At 36.9% G+C, this 20548-nt stretch overlaps 1 protein-coding gene across 3 annotated transcripts in view; it reads right to left on the reverse strand.

Moving 5' to 3' along the window:
* The window catches only part of ZFHX4 (zinc finger homeobox 4), a 136004-nt gene that overhangs the window by 4336 nt on the left and 111120 nt on the right, over nucleotides 1-20548 (reverse strand). For 2 of the 3 annotated variants that reach the window (XM_072411031.1, XM_072411032.1), the window contains exons 5-10: nucleotides 16120-16233; nucleotides 7415-7548; nucleotides 7119-7319; nucleotides 6602-6716; nucleotides 622-5985; nucleotides 1-106 (exon numbers count right to left, since the gene is read on the reverse strand). The exon at nucleotides 1-106 is cut by the window's left edge and continues 4336 nt beyond it. In XM_072411031.1, coding sequence (XP_072267132.1) covers nucleotides 1-106; nucleotides 622-5985; nucleotides 6602-6716; nucleotides 7119-7319; nucleotides 7415-7548; nucleotides 16120-16233 — 6034 coding nt within the window. The remainder of the gene's footprint in view (nucleotides 107-621; nucleotides 5986-6601; nucleotides 6717-7118; nucleotides 7320-7414; nucleotides 7549-16119; nucleotides 16234-20548) is intronic. The other variant, XM_072411033.1, reaches the window with a different exon arrangement.

Genomic DNA, 20548 nt, shown 5'->3' on the forward strand with positions numbered 1-20548 from the left:
GGAGTCTGCAGCAAAGGTTTAGTGGGTACACTGCTAAGAGAGAGGGCAGGAGATGGAGTAGCTGAAGTAGGGAACCCAAGCATGCCGGCACCAGAAGATGTCAAAGCTGAAAAATCAAAGACAGTATTTTTATTCAGTCAATTTTTATGAATAAAAAGTCATTACAGTAAATACCAAAAAGAAAAACATTTATTTTTGCCACATGGTTTTAGAAAAAGAAAAAACTAGTAAAGGAATATTACAATACAGATTACAATACAGATTGAAGTGTAGGTGTGGACACCATAGAAGCTAACTGTTGTAATGCCGAAAGAATAATGAAGAACGACTAGAGAAAAGCAAAGTTTAGTCTACTTTTTCTATCTTTTCTGTAGTATCTGAAACCATATAATTTGGTATAGCTTTTTTATTGCAAGACCAGCTCTGACTGTCATCTCTTAATTATTTTTAGGAGAAATTTAGACAGCACTAAAATTGCTATATGTGTGCATTCTCATGCTTCATCCTTATACTTCAAGCTAAACTGTTGGTACCTTAATTTACAGATCAATAAAATATGTGGAATTATTCCATTGATTGATAATTAGCAAAGAAGTTTCAATCATTATAATTTACACTTACTGTTTGTATTCTGCGTAAACCCAGGCAATGGAGATGGGCTGTTCATCCCTGGAAGGAGAACTGGAGGAAGGCCAGGTAGCCCTTGGTAAGATGCTGACAGATTGAGACCGTGAAGAGGACTGCTCTCCATCATACTTGACTGCTGAACAGTTATTCCCAAAACATCTGACGCCTTCTTTATCCGATCCAGTTCTTGTTGTGCCATCAGTTGTCGAACAGTAGTAGGGGCTAAGTAGTCCTTCTCACGATCAAGCTGGCTTCCCACGGTTTCTCTCACCTTTGTAATGTGCTGCTTAGAAAATATATGATCTCGAATGGATAAGCGAGCTGAATATTTCACTCCACAAAGCGAACACTCAAGTCTGGTTCCATCTGATCCAGTTTGATTAATCATGAAAGGCTTCCCTATATTAATTTTAAATTTCTTTTCTTTTGCCCGTGCATTTTGAAACCAAACTTGGACAACACGTTTGGGAAGACCAATCTCATTGCCCAGTATTTCACATTCTTGCATTGTTGGAGTCCTATAATCACAAAAGCAAGCTTTGAGAACTTTCAGTTGAACATTACTCATTTGAGTTCTAAATCGTTTATGACCTGGTCGGTCATTATTTTTGGCTTTAAAAAGGCTGTTGCTACCAAAAGAGTTTGGTGAGCTGGGATCTGGATCTGCAATACTGGATGTTTCACTTCGGTCAGCATTGTCCTCATACTCATCAGTCATATATATACTTTGGTCATGGTCACTTTCTCTGTCTATGTTATTTTGTGATGTATTTGTCAGAGAAAAGAAGAAACTATCATCACAGTTATCAATTGCGGAAATAGTTCCTGTTTTTGGCAAACTATCATTCATTTGAATTTTTGGTTCTTTGGGGTTTTTTACATCTTTAGAACTAACAGTCATGTTTTCTACATCATTGTTTCCTTCATCCCCTGTTGTAGCATCACTAATTGCTGTGTTAATTGATGATGTTTCATCAAAGTCATTTTTGCTTTGATCAAACCTTTCTGTATGGGGTGCATGCAAATTCTCTATATCTTCATTGCATTCTGCCCGAAAAGACGATGGGCTTAAAAGATTCTTCGGTGATAGCTCAGCAGTTTTGCTTACTGGTGTGGAAACTGTAGAAGGCATATCATTTTCACTAAATGGGTCATTCTTTGGAAGTGTTGGGTAATCAAAAAATGTGTATTTGTTTGGGCTTTCACCACCATCATCCATGCCAGCAAGAGGACTGGGTGGCAAACTATAACCAGCTTGTTTTCCCTCATTCCAATGCCGAGACCTAATATGACTTTCTAAGGCTGACTTTGCTTTAAACAGTGCACGGCAAAATGGACATCTTTTATGAGACTGTGCTGGACCTACAGCTCTGAACTGACCTTTTCTTTCTCTGGCTCTTGTATTCTGAAACCAAACTTGCACCACTCTCTTTTTTAGGCCCACCTCTCTAGCAATATGATCAAGCATCTTTCGTGTTGGATTAGAGTCTAACAGATATTTTTCATAGAGTATTTCTAGTTGTTCTGGGGTAATAGTGGTTCTTAATCGTTTATCTCGATGTTGATCTTCACCACTAATGCCACCCTCTTTCTCACTGCAGTTATTATCATCTTTGTCTTCCATCTTCCTTTTTAGAGAAGCAGACACAGATGTAGCACTGTGCGGTCCACCAGCTTGTGGAGGCATGTGAGACATAGAACTACCAAGTAACTGACTCGCCATAAGAGGATTGTTAGGATCAAAGATCATATATGGCATATCCATAGGCCTTTCCAAAAACTGTGAATGGAGAAACTGATTTTGGGCAGCTAGAAAATGCATGTGTTGATGCTCCTGCCACAGTTCTATGGTTGGAAATGCGACTGTACATTGATCACATTGGTATTGTAGCAGCTGAGGAGGTAGGCTGTTTGACAATGAAGTCAAAGATATTGGTAGTGGGCTAGATGGAACAGGAGTGGTTTGTGATGCAGATGAAGGCCTTGCAATTTGCTGAGACTGCCTTTGTTGGGATATAGATGGTGAAGGCTGTGTGTCTGATGATGTAGAACTGGATTGTATTAATTTGGAGGCTAATGAGCTAGCAATGGCATCGATTTGCTTTGGTTTTTCAGTTTGCACATCAGGTTTTGGTGAAGTTTTACCCAACTCTGGTCTTGGTGATGGATTTAAAGGAGTACTTGAGCCTGAACCAGAGCTTACTGTGGTTATTGTTGAGGCTTTTGAAGTTTCTGCTTGACTAGATGTCTTTGGTAAAATTTGATCTGTAGCATCCATTGAATCCTCAGTTTGGCTTTCATCTTGAATATCATCATCTTCATCTTTGTAACATAGCTTTTTTTGGTGGGTAATTAAGTCAAATATTCTAGGAAATACAACATTGCATTTCTTGCACTGATATTGCATGTTGCTAGTACGAATGTAGCGCTCATTGGTTAGCTCCCTCTTTTCACTGTCTTTAGCTTCAGCTTGATTTTCATAGCTTTTTCTAGCTTTTTGACGGGCATTTTGGAACCATACAACAATAACACGTGTTGCCAAATTAAGAACAGTGGATAGTTGTTCTATTTCATCATCCTTTGGGTATGCATTAGTGTCAAAAAAGTCCTGTAAAACTCTAAGCTGATAATCAGTAAACCTGGTTCTTGATGACCTTTTGCTAAAAGCAGAGTCTGACCTATGAATATCTAAGGATGGTAGTGGTGGCTCAATTCTGATATCCTCAAGAACTGTTATAGGAGGATTATTAAAATTGTATGGTGAATCTTTGTTTCTTTGACGTTCTTTAAATAAGGTGTTTCGAAACCAGTGTTTGATAACTTTCAAAGAAAGACCTGATTTCTCAGCCATCTCCTGTATTTGATCCTCATTTGGAGAATTATTTATGTCAAAGTAGGCACGTAGTATCTTCAGCTGGTCATCTGTGATTCTAGTACGTGGACGTTTAAACTGGGAATGACGCAGAAAATTTGGATCTAAGCCCAACTGTTGTTGGCACATCTGTGTAAGATCTGCAGATAAAGCATCCATGGGAGAAAGCTGCAGTGCAAGTTGTGGAGGTAAAGCGGGATGCTGAACAGACTGCATCATAATTGGTGGGAAGAGGGGAAGATCCAAGGAGACAGGAAGCTGAACTTGAGGAGGAGCTGAAGGTGGAGGTGGTGGAGGAGGTGGTGGAGGAGGGGGTGGTGGTGGCGGAGGAGGTGGAGGAGTTGGAGGTGGAGCTTGTAATGGTGTTGGAGTTGAGCTCGGAATCTTTACAGGTACAGCTGGAGTAAGTGGAGGTGGAGCTGGTGTTGGAGGTGCAGAAGGGGGAGGAGGGGGTGGTGGTGGTGGAGGAGGTGTTTCTGAAGAAGGTGGTGCAATTGGATAAAGCTTATCATATGCCTCTCTGTACTGGCGAGCAAATTTTTCCAATTCCCCATAAGGGAAAAATTGTCCATGCACATGTTCTTGATGACTTTTTAGGATCAAAATATTTGAGAATAGCTTACTGCATGCCCCACACTCTAGCTTTTCATTACTTTCATTTTCCCCAAGCTTGTTTTTCTTTTGTACTTTCTGTCGGTTTTCATTATACTGAATTATCAACTCAAATCCAAAATTTTCTAGAAGAGCTTTTGCTGCATTTCCTCTAGCACCAGAAGCAATACGAGGAGGTGGAATAGTAGGTTCTAATGATTTTTGTTTCTTCATCTCTTTACTGTCTTTTAGAGTGTCATTTTCAGTTGTAATTTCTTGCTTTGGTTTGTCTTGCTTGTCATTGACTTCTTCGGCCTCTTTGTAATACGATGTATCTTTTGCAAGTTGGCTTTCAGAACTTGACACACTAACATTACTTTGCTCTTGTTTCATTATCCTGTTAGAGTGGTGTTGCTTCTGTGACTGATGTTGTGACTGTGTGGCTTGATACTGTTGTGCCTGCTGCTGTGCTTGCTGCTGTAGCATTTGTAGCTGGGTCTGCCCAACCTGATGTTGTGTTTGAATTTGTAGTTTTAAATCTTCGAGTAATGATCCTGCCATGCTAGGCATTCCAAATGCAGCAGAAGCAGGTAGTCCTAAATCAGGGTTGAGGCTAAACTCTGTTCCAGGAATATAAAATGGGAAAAGAAACTGTGGCTGCTGGAATTGAACAAGAGCCTCTGGAGTCATTGGAAAATGAGGAAGAAACGCTGGGTTTAAAAACTGGGGCTGAAAGAATGCAGCTTGTTGTTGCAGTTCATGTTGCAGTTGCATTTGAAGCTGTGCTGGTGACTGTGGTGGATGATGTGGAGGCTGGGTATGAATAACCTCAGGAGCTTGCTTTTTGTTAATTTCTTTGGCATCTAGGTGGGGTTCTTTGTTGTTTACATTTGGAAAACCCATAGAATCGAGCATCCCTTGGCTTGGGCTGCTAATATTCCTTGCCATGGTACTCCCACTGGTATTGTTACTACTTGGCTCTAGTTTTGCAGCCCTTGCCTTGGTTTGGTGAAGAACGGATCTCATATGAATTTCCAATGTAGAACTTTGGCTGTATGCAACATTGCAAATGCTGCACTTAAATGGTTTGTTGTCAGTGCTGCTGTTGGTCTCTTGAGGAACTGGACTTGATGCTTCTTGCAAAACCTTTTTAAGTTTATGCAAATGAGATACAGAATTGTAATGGACCAAAAGAATGTTCTTTTGAGTGAAGGACTCTTTACACACTGTACACTTATATGGTCGTGATGGATCTAAAAATTTTTCCATAGTAAAATTTGGCCCTTTTCTAAAAGGCAATGTCCGCTTTGGTTCTGAGCCCAAGTCATCTGGAATGGAGCTACTGTCACTCCCAACTGGGCTAGCCTTTCCTTCATGGTCCATCTCATAATCACGTTCATTGTCCTGATCTAAGGAGTGCTCATCTGGAGCTATGTTTTCATTTTCAGCCCAGAGCTCCCCATTTACAGGTAAAGATGCACAAAGCTGCTGTATTTCAGTCTCGCTTAGCTCAGGGTGGCCCGTTTCCAAATGTTTTTTTAAAGCAAGGAATGTACGGAAGCTGCGTTGACAAAGGCTACACATAGTGGCAGCCCTGATAGCGTGATACTGGGAATGTATCTGAAGCTTCTGCATAGTCTTAAAAGCCAAACTACAGTGGGTACAGCGATATTTATAAACATGGCGATCAGAAACCGAAAGCTGCTGCCTCTTCTGCTGTTCACTTAATTGATCAGTCAGTGACTCGCAGTGCTTTGCATCTTTGTTGATGGATTTGTTCCATTCTGGGGTATCTAATGATTCCTTAGGCATGTTTTGCTCTTCTGTTTTAATTTCAATTCCAGCCTTTAAATCTTCTCCACCTTGGATGTTTTTTTCTTCTGTTGGACTGTCACCTAATTGAAATAAGGAAAAAAAAGAGAATAAAATTAGAGCTAATGCATTTGTTCTCATTTGTATGGGCATAAAAGTTTTATGTGGATAAGCATTGTAGGATTTCTTTTTCATGTGATCAGCAACAAAGAACAAGCATGTAATACAATAAAATTAAAAGGCAGAATCTGTACAAGCTCTTATGAGCCACATTGCTTTAGTCATTAGAATATGGAAAAATCATAAAACTGATATCGTTAAAAGACTGCTGGAGACTTGAGGTTTGCAAAAATAATTCATCTTTCTGTTCTCCAGATTCATGTGTTATTATAAATATCAATGGGAGCTGTAGACCCAATGTGCTGCACTGATGTTTATGTTCAGTTTTATTTAAAAATCAGACATTTAGAGTTTTGTTATTAATATTATTTTTTCCAAAACCAGTCCAAAGCAAGTCTAACCAAAGATCATGTTTCAAGCTTAGGCTAGATATCATTTTCTCTTCATTGGAAACAAGTTGGTGTCCGAGTTTTTAGGTCTCCCTCCTGTAGTGGCTCTTTTTAGTAAGTCTCACTACTGAGTAATACTTGTTTTGCTACCCTATAGAAAAACACATGATCAGTAGTTGCTTTAACTAACCTGTTGGTTTCCCAGGTGACTCTGTGGTTGCAGCTGCAGGCTTCTCTTCCATCTTGTCAGGTGCAGCCGGTGGGAGCAACATATTATTTGGCATCACAACGTCTGGTACTGAAATCTAAAATGTGCAAGAAACCACGATTTATGTATTGATTCATACACAATTAGCAGGTGTCTCGAAGGAAAATTAGTATTCTTGCATTTCAGAGCTAGTGTGCTGGTTTCAACTGGTTAACATTGTTGCACTACATAAACTATGCACATGTTAAGTTTAAATTCAAGTTCAAGATTTGCCCTTATCCAGGCCCCCTAACCCCTGTACAAATAGCCATCTATTCATTTTTTTCATAATGCATGAACATGAAAGGGGCAGGTTATCACTTTACATAGTAATATGTCCATGTTTTTCCACGTATGATTGGGGGTTCTATGTTTTTCTTTTAGAAGATATGTTCAGGTAAAGTTGAATTTATGAAATATTGTGGTTATTGACATTTTTCTCTGATGTCTATACACTTACTGTCATGAGGAGCTTTTCTACACAGTCTGGAGACACACTGTGTAAATGAGTCAAGTGCAGCTGCAGATGCATTTTGTTACTGAGAACATCTTGGCAGAGAGGGCAGGAAATTACAGGCTGCACTGAATGCTGGGATATGATGTGCATTTGGATCCGGTTGGAATCTTTGCTGTTGTAGTTGCAGTAGGGACACTGATAGCACTGTAAGAGAAAAACATTACAAATGTTAGCAGTCCTTAAAAAAAAAAAATATATATATATTTATTTATTAATTTTTGTTTCTACTAAATTTTTACCTGTTCTTGGCAAACACTGTTTTCTTCAGCAGTCCTTGATCTTTTAGATGTACCATCCTCTTCCTTACTTTGTATTAACTGCCGCTTTGCAGAATTCAGGAGAGACTCCTTGTCTGGGGTTCGGGTTCCAGAACCTAAACAATATTTGAAAAATGTAATAAATGTTTAAGATCCCAATGTATTTTAACATTTGTATTTCAATAAACTACTGACCAGCTTTAGAGCTAACTCATTTAAACAAGGTTGAGGAAGCCATCCCTGTTTTATACCATTCTTTGTTCAAAGCTGTATTATTTAGTCCCAGCAATATTTAGCATCATATAGGTATGGTAGACTCCAAATAAAATTGTTGCCGGCATAGTCTCGGGGGTCGTTATATCAGGATAGAGCTTTCTTGTATCCTTTTATGACACTTGCTAGCAGCTACTTTTCATGGCTGGGCCAACATAAATTTACTGTAGCTTTGTCATGGGGTATGAGTGAGGTATAAACACCTTTCTGAATGGATGTAGAGAATCAGTTAAAACTAATATAAAGAAAAATAGAACATAGACAATGGCAACAAATAATGTATGATGCAACCAGGCAGGTGGGTAAATTTCTTGCGTTCTGACAGAATCAGATTCTAAATACTGTGTAGTAAAGCATATTTAGAATAAGGAAGACAAAAAAAGAACAAAATAAAAACACTTTAATATTGTTATATATATTTATTTAGCACCAAAATAGTTTGCAGTGCAAAAAGAATATGCTTTAGATATATTTGACATCTAACATATAAGTATATAAATCGATAGTTTTTCTTTTTTCTCCTTACAATTCCAGCTGATAGATTTCTATATATTAGAAGTCACATTTTATGTCTAGTAACGGTTAGTAGACTCAATAAACAGGTTTAAATATGTACTCCTCTCTTTTGTTTAGATAACCCTAGGTTGCCTTGAAAGATTAATCAATAACAGCATTTCAGCTGGAATTTCTAGATTCCCTCAAAAGAAAGGAAAAACAATGTTTCTTCTTCCCAGCATTTCCTCATCTGCTATTTTAATTTCTTTGTTGTCAAATCCTGCAAAAACACTAAAGTTTTTGATGTTTTAGCAAAGCCACACAAAGCTGTCTCACAAACAGGGAAATATCCCCCTCATAACACACTTACCTATGTAGAGAAATAAAATTTTATCTCCATCTCTCTTTCAGCATTCAGTACTATAATTCTACAGGGTTGTAAAAAGCTTATACTGTGATTATCTGATCTCTTAAGACTGCAAACATTTTATTGTGCTATTTTGCAGCTTGACTATAGTTAATTTCAATATGATCCCCTAAACACACAGCTCTTAATGGGATGCAGGAGCTTGCAGCATAATGTGGCTACAACACTGCATACATCAAAGTGAGAGGGTCGCAATTCTAATTTTCCTGTCCATCAGAAAATTCTTTCCAACGTCAATTTGCCAGATAATCTCTTCTGCTAGGCTGGATATTACAAGAGCATTGGACAGGCATGTCACATACATCTTACGACGAAAACAGCAGCTCATTTACCAACTATTCCAATCTCATCACCATGCGGCATCATCTGACCTTTTTTTCCCCCTTCTGTTTTATTATGAGTATTTCTAATTTTAACTTTCAATTTTCACCATCTTCCAGTCAATTTGCAACTAAATTATTTCCAGGACGAGGACACTATCACTGGACAACCGGGTGCAAATGCATCTTGAAATGTTCAGTTGCTAAGCCATTGATTGCTATCAGACCCTACATAAATATATAGCCCATTGGTAATCTGATTGTGCATGAAGATACAACTTGATTTTCTCGCTTTCACATGAGAGCTGGCTAAATAGACAAGGTCCCCTTGATTGCACAGTAACCTGTTTTTTAATTTATAAATGGGGGCTGTCAAGGTCACAAATGCTGATAGGAAAGACTGTATTTATGCATCTATTTGTAGCAAAGTAAAGAGGACAGAAGGGATTATAGGTGCTGAAAATTTGACATTGTCAAAACTACAGTAAACATGCCAGTTTTGATTCAGGACTGTCACAGGCAAATGTATTTCTATTCCTTAATCAATGTGTGGGCCCCACCTAATCAATACTGACCCCAGAGGATCTATCAGCCAAATGAGAAAAGTGTGCCCTTTATAAAGGGAAATTCTGAATTAAAAAGTGTCATTTTACACTAAACCTTTAATGCAACCTTTAAATAATATCTACTTTCATAAAAAAAAATTCAAAAAGCTAATATAAAAAAATGTAGTTTAAGCTAAAGAGTCACTCTTGCCAAATGTTGGATGGTGTGCAAAAATCTCGATCCCAGCCTGGAAATAGTTTTTTTGCTAGTTAGCTAGAACATCATGATCGCGAAAGTGATTTGAATAAACTGTCTCTTTAACCAGCAGTGAAGCAAAATATAAACATTAAACCCATTTCAAAGTTAAAAGAGGTTCAAGAGGAGAAGGAACAAATATAGTAGTACATTGAAAAAAGAAGTATTTTCTTATGGAAACTGGTTCCGTTTTCATAGCGACACTTACTGTATCAGTATCTTGTGGGAACCCATACCCCAGATCTACAAGCTTTGCATTAATAAGTTGTTAAAATGCAGGGAAAGCGTTACTTGGACTGGTTAATTATTAAAAGATGAAAGCTAGGAAAACATACCTTTAAAATGATAGAATGATAGGTCTAGTCAATGTGTTCTACATACCAATGATAGTATGCAACATAAGGTGGCATGTTTGTACAATATTTATTAGAAGCCGGTATCTGTAAAATATCCATGGTGCTGGAAAATCTGGACTGTTGCACATTTGATAATTTCATTTTCATTAACATTACATAAAAAGAAATGATTGTTTCATTGCTAATGTGATGGGAGGACATGGTGGTTTTGTGTTCTCATACTCCCTATATACATTTAAAAATTCTTGCTGTCACTTGGCAAAATTTAAAATGGTGTGTTTAAGTCTGAATTTATTCATGCAGCATGTTATTTTAGGTCTGACATCTGGCAGGGCCAACATTTAATGTTAAACATTGCTGACCTACAGTTCATCTGATAGCATAACCCTGCCCTGTCTGCTGATACAAACTCTAATGCAGCAACCTAACTCAAACCAATAAATAATCTTATGCTAATGTAGATTTACAAATGTTTAATGAACATCTCTGACATCCCCCATATATTATCTCTGCCTCTAATCCTAGAACTGCTCTTTTTTGTGTGTCTGTGTGCATACATATTTTTAACAAGAGATAACTGCAAAGATAGCTTTACCTTGGCAAACAATTTTGTTTTGATGTAAATGTTGTATTCCCAAATTACAATATTTCTGTAAATTTGCTGTAAAGCTGTTTTTAACAACATTCGGACATAAATATGCAGTTTCGGGAGATTAGAGGAAGACATTTAAAACCTGGCAGCTGACTTCCTGACCAGTAATTCAGCAGCAGAAAAATGCCAACTGGCATTTATTGGGTTCTGTAATAGCCATGTACATAGGAGAAAGACTTTTACATCAATTACCAATAAATATTCGTCCAGTGTATAAGCCACTATTGGGTTCTGTGGTCAATTTGCTAAAATGTTAGATCCAGCTGTTTAAAAGCCATATTGGCATGTAAGTGACTCTCACATTATTTCTACAGTGTGTAGCACCATATGGGCCGAATGAAACACATGTCTGTATATTCTGTGCATTATCTAAAAGGTCAAAATTCTCTTTTATTCAAATGTGTGTGTAATCTAAGCTTAAGCTATTCAACTCTGTAAACAGGCTGTAAAAATAGCCTGGTACGCTTGTAATTGTTAAGATGAAACATCCATATGTAATTTTTAAGTATCTAAAACAAATAAAAATGTATTTTGTTTTTCATATTGCATGTACCATATATTCCCTAAAGATGTCCACAAACATTTGCCCAGAAATCTCTGTGAATATCAGTAGTGGTGCTCAGAGTAATCACACATTGATCCATATTTGGCTCATTTTATCCTTAAATTACCCACATACAAGAGGAACTCCCAGACTCATGGTGATTCTAGTAATTCCAAATGATTCTAGGGCTGTTACACTGTCGCCTCATCATGTCACTTTTGCTAAAGTTTTAGTTTTGGCTCCAAAATCTACAGAGTGTTTTTTAAAATAGTGAAAATGCTCACTTGATTTCTTGACTCTCGTGATTTCAATGCACCAAAATAAATATTTTGCTGAAAGCTTCCTGTTAATCAAAAGCAGGCAACATCTAGTAAAACACGCAAAGGAACAGGGAGAGGAAAAAAAAACATGAAAGCAAATTGTGTTTTGCTATTTATGAGCGTAAATGTTCCACCACCGTTAACAGACATTAGGTTCCTGACTTATCACATGTGATCCAAATCCAGGCAGTATTCTACATTATAATTATTGATATTCATTTCTAATTAGACCTAAATGGGAGACCAATTTCCATTGCAATAATGAAGGCTAATTTCTATCTTTCCCCCTAATGTTTACAATCTTATTAAAATATACTCCCCTTAGCAATAACAGAGACAGGCTGCATTTTTAATGCAAATGTATTAATCTGGATGAATTCCATATTAATTCTTTTGCTGCATAGAGATATAATTTGGATTATAATTAATCGAAAGTGGCACTACATTTAAATGACAATATAAATGAGGCATTAGCAAGCTTTTTTTTTTTTTGGGGGGGGGAGTCTGAATGAGCGATCAACAAATTGAATTCGCATATGCTGAAGTCTCACTTAGTAAGCTTGGATCCTTCCCATAATGTAAGCAACACAGCACAACAGCTTACATGGTGTTATAAACACACTGGTACTAATAATGTGCTAATCCTAACTTGTCTAATAGATTAAAAACAAAATAGCAGTGCTGCTCTCTTGCTTGACATGCTGGCATTGAGGTTTTTGTGTCGCTTATTTTCTTGGCTGGATATAATGTAAACATAGAAGCAGATAGATTCAGCCTCAAAGAATAGTGGTTCTATAAATCTATATAGTCTGTGCAAAAACAGGAATGCTACCGAAAGACGGGGATCTTGTCTCAAGTGGAATGCTCAGGGGTAAGAAAAAAAGTCACTAGCTCCCCTCTATGCTTTTTACATACTCATCTTTTCAGTGAAGGAACCAGTGAATGGAGATGGTCAGTGAGTAATTGTGTCTCCTTTTGTCATCATCTTCTATTGTTGTAATGGTGCTACAAAAACACACTTGTACTGTAAACATAGACAAGGCAACCCTTCCCTCTTAAGCTGTTGTAGTATTAAATGTTTCAGTGTCACCTTTTAGTTTGCTTCTAGAGAACCAAAATTGCCTAAACCCATTGGACGCCTTGATAAGACTAAAATAGTTCGTAGGTAGACAACCTACTGGATGATAATCGAAAGGAGTGTTACTTCTTAAAGAACCGGCATGATTTCTTTAATCTGTTGTAAGCTATTACAGTCAGTTTATCTTTTTACTTTACATTCATGGACTATATTGTTAAAACATTTTAGATATATTGATAGATTTAAACAGTTTTACCATTTTAACCTACCTAAATGATTTTGTTTAAATGGTTACGGGGTGTTATTTAAAAACCAAACTGTATAATGCCACCTGCTACTAAAGCGAGAGGTATTAGACATGCAACACTGTGTCCATCCAAGCCTCCAGTAAAAATCACAGTCAAGTGCCTTACCTCAAGCACATCCAGTCATATTACAGATAATTACCATTGGCAGCTCATCTCTCCCATTCAGTTAACTATGGTATCTACTTCAATGTGCTCATAAAAGAAGAATGGCAGATAAGTAGTATAAATCGCTAATCATCATTTACATTACCTTTAAGATGGAATAAGCCCACTTTTACAGCCATGAAACTTGTAGGTAAAAAAAACTATGGAATTACAATAGAATATGGGCAGAATAATACATTTTACTGGATATATTTGTTTTATGCCTGTTAAAAGTGTCAAGTCAATCCAAAACAGTCATCATGAGTGGGGACTACCGAGATGAACTGCCCACTGGTTTCTTCTATTTTGCTGTGTACTACGTGTACAACAAATTGTGCAATACATTTTTACATGTTAGCACATTGCTAACTGAAAGTTACAAAGTTGAGTGAAATTTGTGTCTTGTAGATTGTATTCCTACACTGATTCCTCTTTAATGTACAGCACTGCATAATATGTATATTATTAATAATAACAATTATGTATATGTAATTAAATTAGTACAGTATTGGGGGGGCCCTGTTGATATGAGAGCCTGCAAGGATATCACTGCTGTTGCATAATTAAAAACACAGAAATAATACCTACAAAACCTTAATAAAACATGTCTTATTTGCTCTAATAAAAAAAGAAAATCATTCTTGATCCCTAAATTTGATGCTTGTATGTTCCATCAGGGGTGTTTGCAGGTTTGCATATAAAAAACAAAAATGAAGTAAATAAATATTTGATGTGCTTTGATGCTGCCATTCTATTCTTGGACAAAAGTACATTTTGTTAGGTTTGACCTTGGGTATGCTAGGAGTCTTGCATAAGGGCCTGAAAGAAGAAGGTCTCATTTGTCAGGGATAACAAATTACATTTCAGCTGCGTCATTTTTTTTTAATGCAATCAGAAAATAAAATGTAAAATAGAGCCTCCCTGCATGAAGGATCAGCTAAAATAAGGTGTGAAAAAAAGACCTCACCTATACTCAAATAAAAAAAAAGAAATTAGTAGTTTCTACTGCTCAAAAAAAGTTACCTTACAATATAAAATGGGTCTCTATGTATTAATTATTACCTATTATATATATTGTTAAGAAATGCAATTTACAAATCAGAATGCTGGGGCACAGGTCATTGCTTTCTTTGGAATTAGCAATCGACTTCCTATTGATCATAAAGTTATGTAGGCAGATGAGACAATACATTTTGAAGTAAAAGTTTCCCCTCTCATAATAACTGTTGTGAGATTTAAGCTATTCTAAGTGACATGATAAAAGATAAAAAGATGGTGTTTTACAATTAAAGGATGCAAGCATTGCTAACTACATTGAAAATTATATTCTTTATACCTAACTGCCTATTTCGAATATAATTGTTCTTTTTTTTTCTCAGTTTTTGAGTCTACTGTCATTGGGATACAAGACAAAGATAGATGACTACCTGCAACTAATAGGCTTCAACCTTTCTCAGCACTTCTTCTGCTTGAATGAACCCAACTTAATGTAACTAGGTGTAGCGTGCAGCAAAAATAGCCAATGTAATATTCATTGCAACCATAGATTTCCATCTCATACATACAAATCATGAGTGAAGTCACATATTTGCCAAATCAAACACAGAAAAGAAAAACCTGGGTATCCGCGCCAGATGCGGGCCTTGGGTTTGTTTGTGCATAAGTAAATGTCATGACATAGAGGTTTTGTTTTCAAAGACAGTAGCTTTCATTATGGAGCTTTGTCTATCCAAGATCAAACTGACCCCACTCTAAATCCAGTCTCAATGATATTTCCTCCTTCTTAGGCTGGATCATCTGCACATTCTTTTAGCTGGATTTTGTCTTGTTTCTATAAACAGATGCCCCATGCAAATTCAGGGGGATTTAGGTGCAAAAATACATCTGCCTATTTGTACTGGGACATTCTAGTTTGGTAAATTTAATAAAACAATGCTATTATAATATTTTTTGGTTCTCAACTGTCTCAAATGTACACAGTCAGCCCTGGTTTACCAATTGGTTGAATGAAAACCAGAATCCAATAAATTCCAAGTTAGGTTACAATTTTATGTACAGAACAACAAATAGCAACAATACCAAAAACAAAGTAGTTTATTTCCAAAATGTGTGTACAGGTGTCCGAAAAGCTGTTCATTCCCTACCAATTGTGATACCAAGCTCAACTGGTAAGGCCATTCAGAAGGTAGGAAAACTTGCTTCCATAAAGATTAGAAGCAGATTACCAAACTCTGATGATGAATGATGAGAGAGGGCTGCCCTCTCTGGTTCACTTTAAACATTTTGCATAGTATAGCCTAAAGTTCTGTGGCAACTCTTACAGGGAGTGCCTGTGCAAAAAGTTAAAATTTGCTTAAACTATATTTGAAAGGGTAATTGTAAATGTTTTGCTGCCTATAGGTCTTTTTTCTATATATGCATACATTATGTACTGTATGTATTAACACAAGCCAACATTTCTGTTTTATGTAACTGTCTAGAAATCAAGTCAAGTTGGCCCTTTAAGAACAGAAAGTCAACATAAAAAATGTAATTCTTTCAGCTACAAGGATAGATATTTGATTGCTAGGAGGAGAAAAAAAATCAAGTGGTATCTAATCCTACGCTTATGAAAAATTAATATGTCGTCAGAGGAATCACAAGTACAGCTAAGATTAATGAAAGGCGCTTAAAAAATTACAAGCACACAAACTGATTTGATTAAAAAATAATCTCAATGGTCGTCCTGTAATATTCCTCAACTTATCCGCATCTATCCTGTCAGATGGTTATGATTAAAAATAGGTCAATGTGAGGCTACTGATAGGAATCACATGCAAAATGCACAAGCAATGAATGGGAGCAGGAATGTCCAGACAGTTGGAAATTAAAGATCAGTAAAAGAAGAAAAAAAAAAAACAGTGTTGGATGAGGCAGCAGACCTGGGGATCTCAAAGGATCCAAGGAGGAGGGTGAACATTAAATCTTACCCGAATCCCTTACTGCCTTGCCCTCACTGCTGTCTTTCTCATGTGTGCCTCTGTCCTCAGCTTGGACTGCAGATGACAGTTTTGGAGTCTCTTCTGTTTCCTCTGCTTGTTCTTCTGGAAGAGCACAAAATGCAACATTTTAGATGCCATATTTTAGAATCCATCTAATGATAACCATAGCCACACAAAACAAAACAAACCAAAAAAAACAGTAATAATACCAACAACAGTAGCAAATGTCTAAATTCTATCATAAGAATATATGTACAAGATTTATATTATACAACAAATACCCATGTAAGAAACATACAAAATTGTTGCATAATAAAATCAACAAGAAAGAGAAAGAGCTAGAATGAGAAATCTTTAAACATACCCTCATATCTGTATACACATGCTACTGCAAACAGTGTATAAAAACTATATAAGATACTAGCATGTAACATACAATATAGAGCTGTAACATATACAACATACATACATACATAATACAATATAATATAATATATAAAAACATGTGAACACATACCTGTGTGCAAGTGTGTTATATATACAACAAACACATACAGGCACACATATAGAGTGATACTAATGGATACATGTAAGAGGCAAAGATAAAGGCAAGGGCACATGAAAAAGCTCAATAAACATAATGACAACTCAGTACTTTTCAGAAAAAAAAAAACTAGCACAAGCAAATATACAGATGAAGGGTAAATGTTAAAAAAAAGCATATATTAAAAAAAAAAAAAAAGAAACCACTGGCATAGTTTTAGAAAAAATATAAAAAAACAATAGCTATTGCAAACTGCTATCTTCTGGTGCTTATTTTTTAGCACTGCCTGTAATTAATAATTGAATAGCTACAGTGTTCTTATTGTTTTACCACAAGGGGAATCACAAAGGTTATTTGATACAATGAAGGATCATCTCAAGAAATCTGCATCTCACTCACCTCACTTCTATGTTCACACCAGCCAGATTACATAGAAAATCTTCACAGTAACTCAACCCTATTTAATTATTCTGCAAATCTTAGCTATGCTGCTGGTGGATTAATCTGTTTATGCAGTTAGCCTGTATGCTGGGGCTGTGTAGCACTAATCCATGAAAGGCCCACTGTTCCTTTTCATCCTGTGATCATTTGTCTCTCACAGTGCTGATGTCACATTTTAATGAATTTTTAGCAATCTGAGTAATGCCAGATAACCAGGCCCTGCAACTGAACTGCACTTCATGCTGTTTTCATTGCTGGACAAAAATAAAAATCGTATTTCTCAACTCAGGTAAAAATTACATAAATTAAGAGGCAATGGTACGCTCAGTGCCCTAGACTGCTCAGTTCCATAAAATCTATAACGACCATATAAATAAACCCTAGGTAAAGGAGAAGAGAAATGTACATATGTATTTTTTAAGTCATGAAAAGGAGGACATAGTTAACCCTATTTAGCAGCTATTAAATATAAGGAGATAGATGGTGTGAATCACAGCAGACTGCTTGAATCCCAGTTTTTTTCCCCTTATTACACATACGGCTCCTGGTTTATTACTGAGCAAATCCAGATTTGACAAATTCTAGTGATCTGTCACAGTAGATCGATTTTCATAGCTAGCACATGGTTGCTATCACTTATAAAAAAAGAAAGAAAAAAAAATCAGAAACATCATATTGCTTCATTGTTATGTAAGCATACCTAATTCCAATAAACCATTAGCGAAGTGTGTGTATATGTATTGGTTAAGAAATAAAAATATTTGCAGTGATTTAATTTACTGGCTACTAGTATTAAAAACAACGCCATATTCATATTTCCTGGGACAAATCTCAGGGCTGTCTTTAGAAATTAAGGACAGTTGGCAAGTGAGCTACCACTCTAAACATTTTAAGCATCATGCATTAAGTTTAAATTACGTACTGCATCAAATTTTCATTGTGAAAATGCTACGGTGATTGAAAGCAGATAGAGTGGACCTCTCCACGCCACATGTTTTATTAATAATGCTCTGACAGCTGAATGAAATCTTGTCTAACATATGCAGCAGCTGAGTACAAAAGATTGGGGGGAAAAAAAGGCAAACGGCATCACTGAAATAATTACAAGGGCTGAAAATGAACAGCGGTGGTGGTGGTGGTGGGTGATATCATAAACACAAGCAATGCACTGCTGTACCATGAAGACGGTCTTGGACAGCTTAAAAGAGATTGTTTCTGCTACAAAGAGGGGCTTGTTAATGGTGATTGCGGCACCCGCACGCGAGGATTGCACGCTAGTTTACAAACGTCTGCTAAAATGAAAGGTTTTGCTTTGAGATAATTTATGTATATGTGTATTCACAGATTGCCATTATGGGGGGAGGAAAACATTGCTTGCTGCTCCAGCCCTTTATTCCTTCACTGGTGATTGCTAATCAAACACGGCACGCTTTCTCATCACAGTTGGAAGTGACGCTGTATTTATTAGGGTGGAGGGAGGCACAGTTTGGTCTGCTGTGACTCTGTGATCATGACGGGCTTAGGCTGTGTTAATGCCAAGTGCACACACATGAGACTCGCATCCACTGTCTGTTAGGCCCTGGGGCCAAGTCCAGCCAGTGGCATTTTTTTTTTATTCCTTGAAATCAAGTTTTTTTTTCTTACCCTAGATTTACTGACCCATTCCCCAAGGGTAGAGAATGAAGTGTCAAAGAGCTACTGACTGTCCTTATCTTCGGGGAACATGAAATTTTTAAGACTATTGTGGCACGAATTAATAAAACATTGCATGCCAGGGAAGCAGCGCAAAGCAAGAAGAGGGAAAAAAGCAAATTATAATGGTACTAAAAAGAAATCTTATCATCTGGGTCTCATCAGACAAGTTTTGCAGGGTGCTCTTCTGTTTTTTTTTTTTTCTTTTTTTTTCTGGTATGTGTTTTAAGTGTGAGAGAAATTCCCAGACATGGTCTTCTATACATCATCGTGGTGTCTGACCTCAAAGTGACCCTGGCAACAGTTTGAGAAATCTCAATGTGAACAAAGACTTAGTGTCAGCAGCAGGGGAAGATTGCGGGATAGATTTTCCCCATCAACTTAATCGCAAACAGCAGTTTTTTTTTTGTTTTTTTTTAAAGGCCATAACTTTATAAAGCTTTACCAAACCACAAACATATAACCTTTCAAGGTGAAGTTGCCCCCTTTTGCTGAGGTCCTTCCCTCCTCCCTTCCTGATTTCTCTCTATCCTCTTTTATTCCCTTTGATGTAGAAAGGCAATTAGCTCTAATGTTCGAGTGCTGCAGGCCTGTTTTATGGCTTGGAAGGTGAGAGCTGTTTATAACAGGTAGACTCCAGAGGGTCACAAAGGCTTTGTATATTTTTAATTACAAGGAAAAAAATGAAGCATAAAATGTAACCCGATTACTGTTCAAATTAAAAATTTTAACTCAAAAGGTTTTATTCCAGTTTTGGTCCCAGACCCTTTAGGGCAGCAAAATAAGGTTGGGTAAAAATTTTCTTTACTTGACTGCTGCTGGCACTGTGCTAAGCTTGGCCTACATGAAAAATCTCCATTTTGCTAAGCTTATGTTCACATAAGTCACTGCCTGTGGCAAAGAGATAAAAGCAGCTTGTCCAGGGGTCACTGTGTTTCAAGCTGGGTTACTACGAACGATATGGCCCCCTATTCTACAGCGCACTTCAATTACGATGCTCGGGGAGATCACTCAGTTTTCCCCAGCACTGAAAGGATTAACTGGAAACATGATTTAAAGAAGGTGTAGCCTTGGTTAAGCCAATGGCCCTTGAAATTGAAGACCTTGGTTCAAGACCAATGGCAGCTTTTGGTGACCTAGGGCAAAACACTTTATTCCATTGTGCTCCAGAGAACAACAATTCAATTGCAAGCTCCCTGGGTCAGGCATTCATGGAAATATATTGTTTTCACACCTTTAATATTGTAGCTTTATTTCTTATATTATATTTCTTATATAATATATGCTGCTGTTAAAACAGCATTCTACATATATCTAGATTTTAGGATGTATTTTCTGTAATCCTTTTTTTTCCAATTTTAATATTGCCTGAACATACTATCACAGTTTTACATTTGCTTTTTTTTTTAAAAAAAAAAATAATGATCATCTATTATTGTTTTTTATGCCTATCTTAATTTTAAACATATAGTGCCCTAAAGACTTCTATGACGTGAACCGTTCTTAAGAGCCCTTCAGGCAAGGTCCAATATCATGCGTGTAGCAAAATGTGTCTTTGATGGAGGATGCACACAGGCAGACACATTCTAGGCTGGACAAATATGTTTTTCTATTCCGACACTGAGCAGTGGATTAAAAATTTCTTCCATATCTTTTTATTAAACATATTTATCTTCTCGCTGTTTTTGACAGGCTGTCATTGTGGTCATTTTTAGTGAAATGTGTAAGAAAAAAAGCAAA

Source organism: Pyxicephalus adspersus, chromosome 5, assembly GCF_032062135.1.
Source record: "Pyxicephalus adspersus chromosome 5, UCB_Pads_2.0, whole genome shotgun sequence".
In the NCBI taxonomy this organism is placed as follows: domain Eukaryota; kingdom Metazoa; phylum Chordata; class Amphibia; order Anura; family Pyxicephalidae; genus Pyxicephalus; species Pyxicephalus adspersus.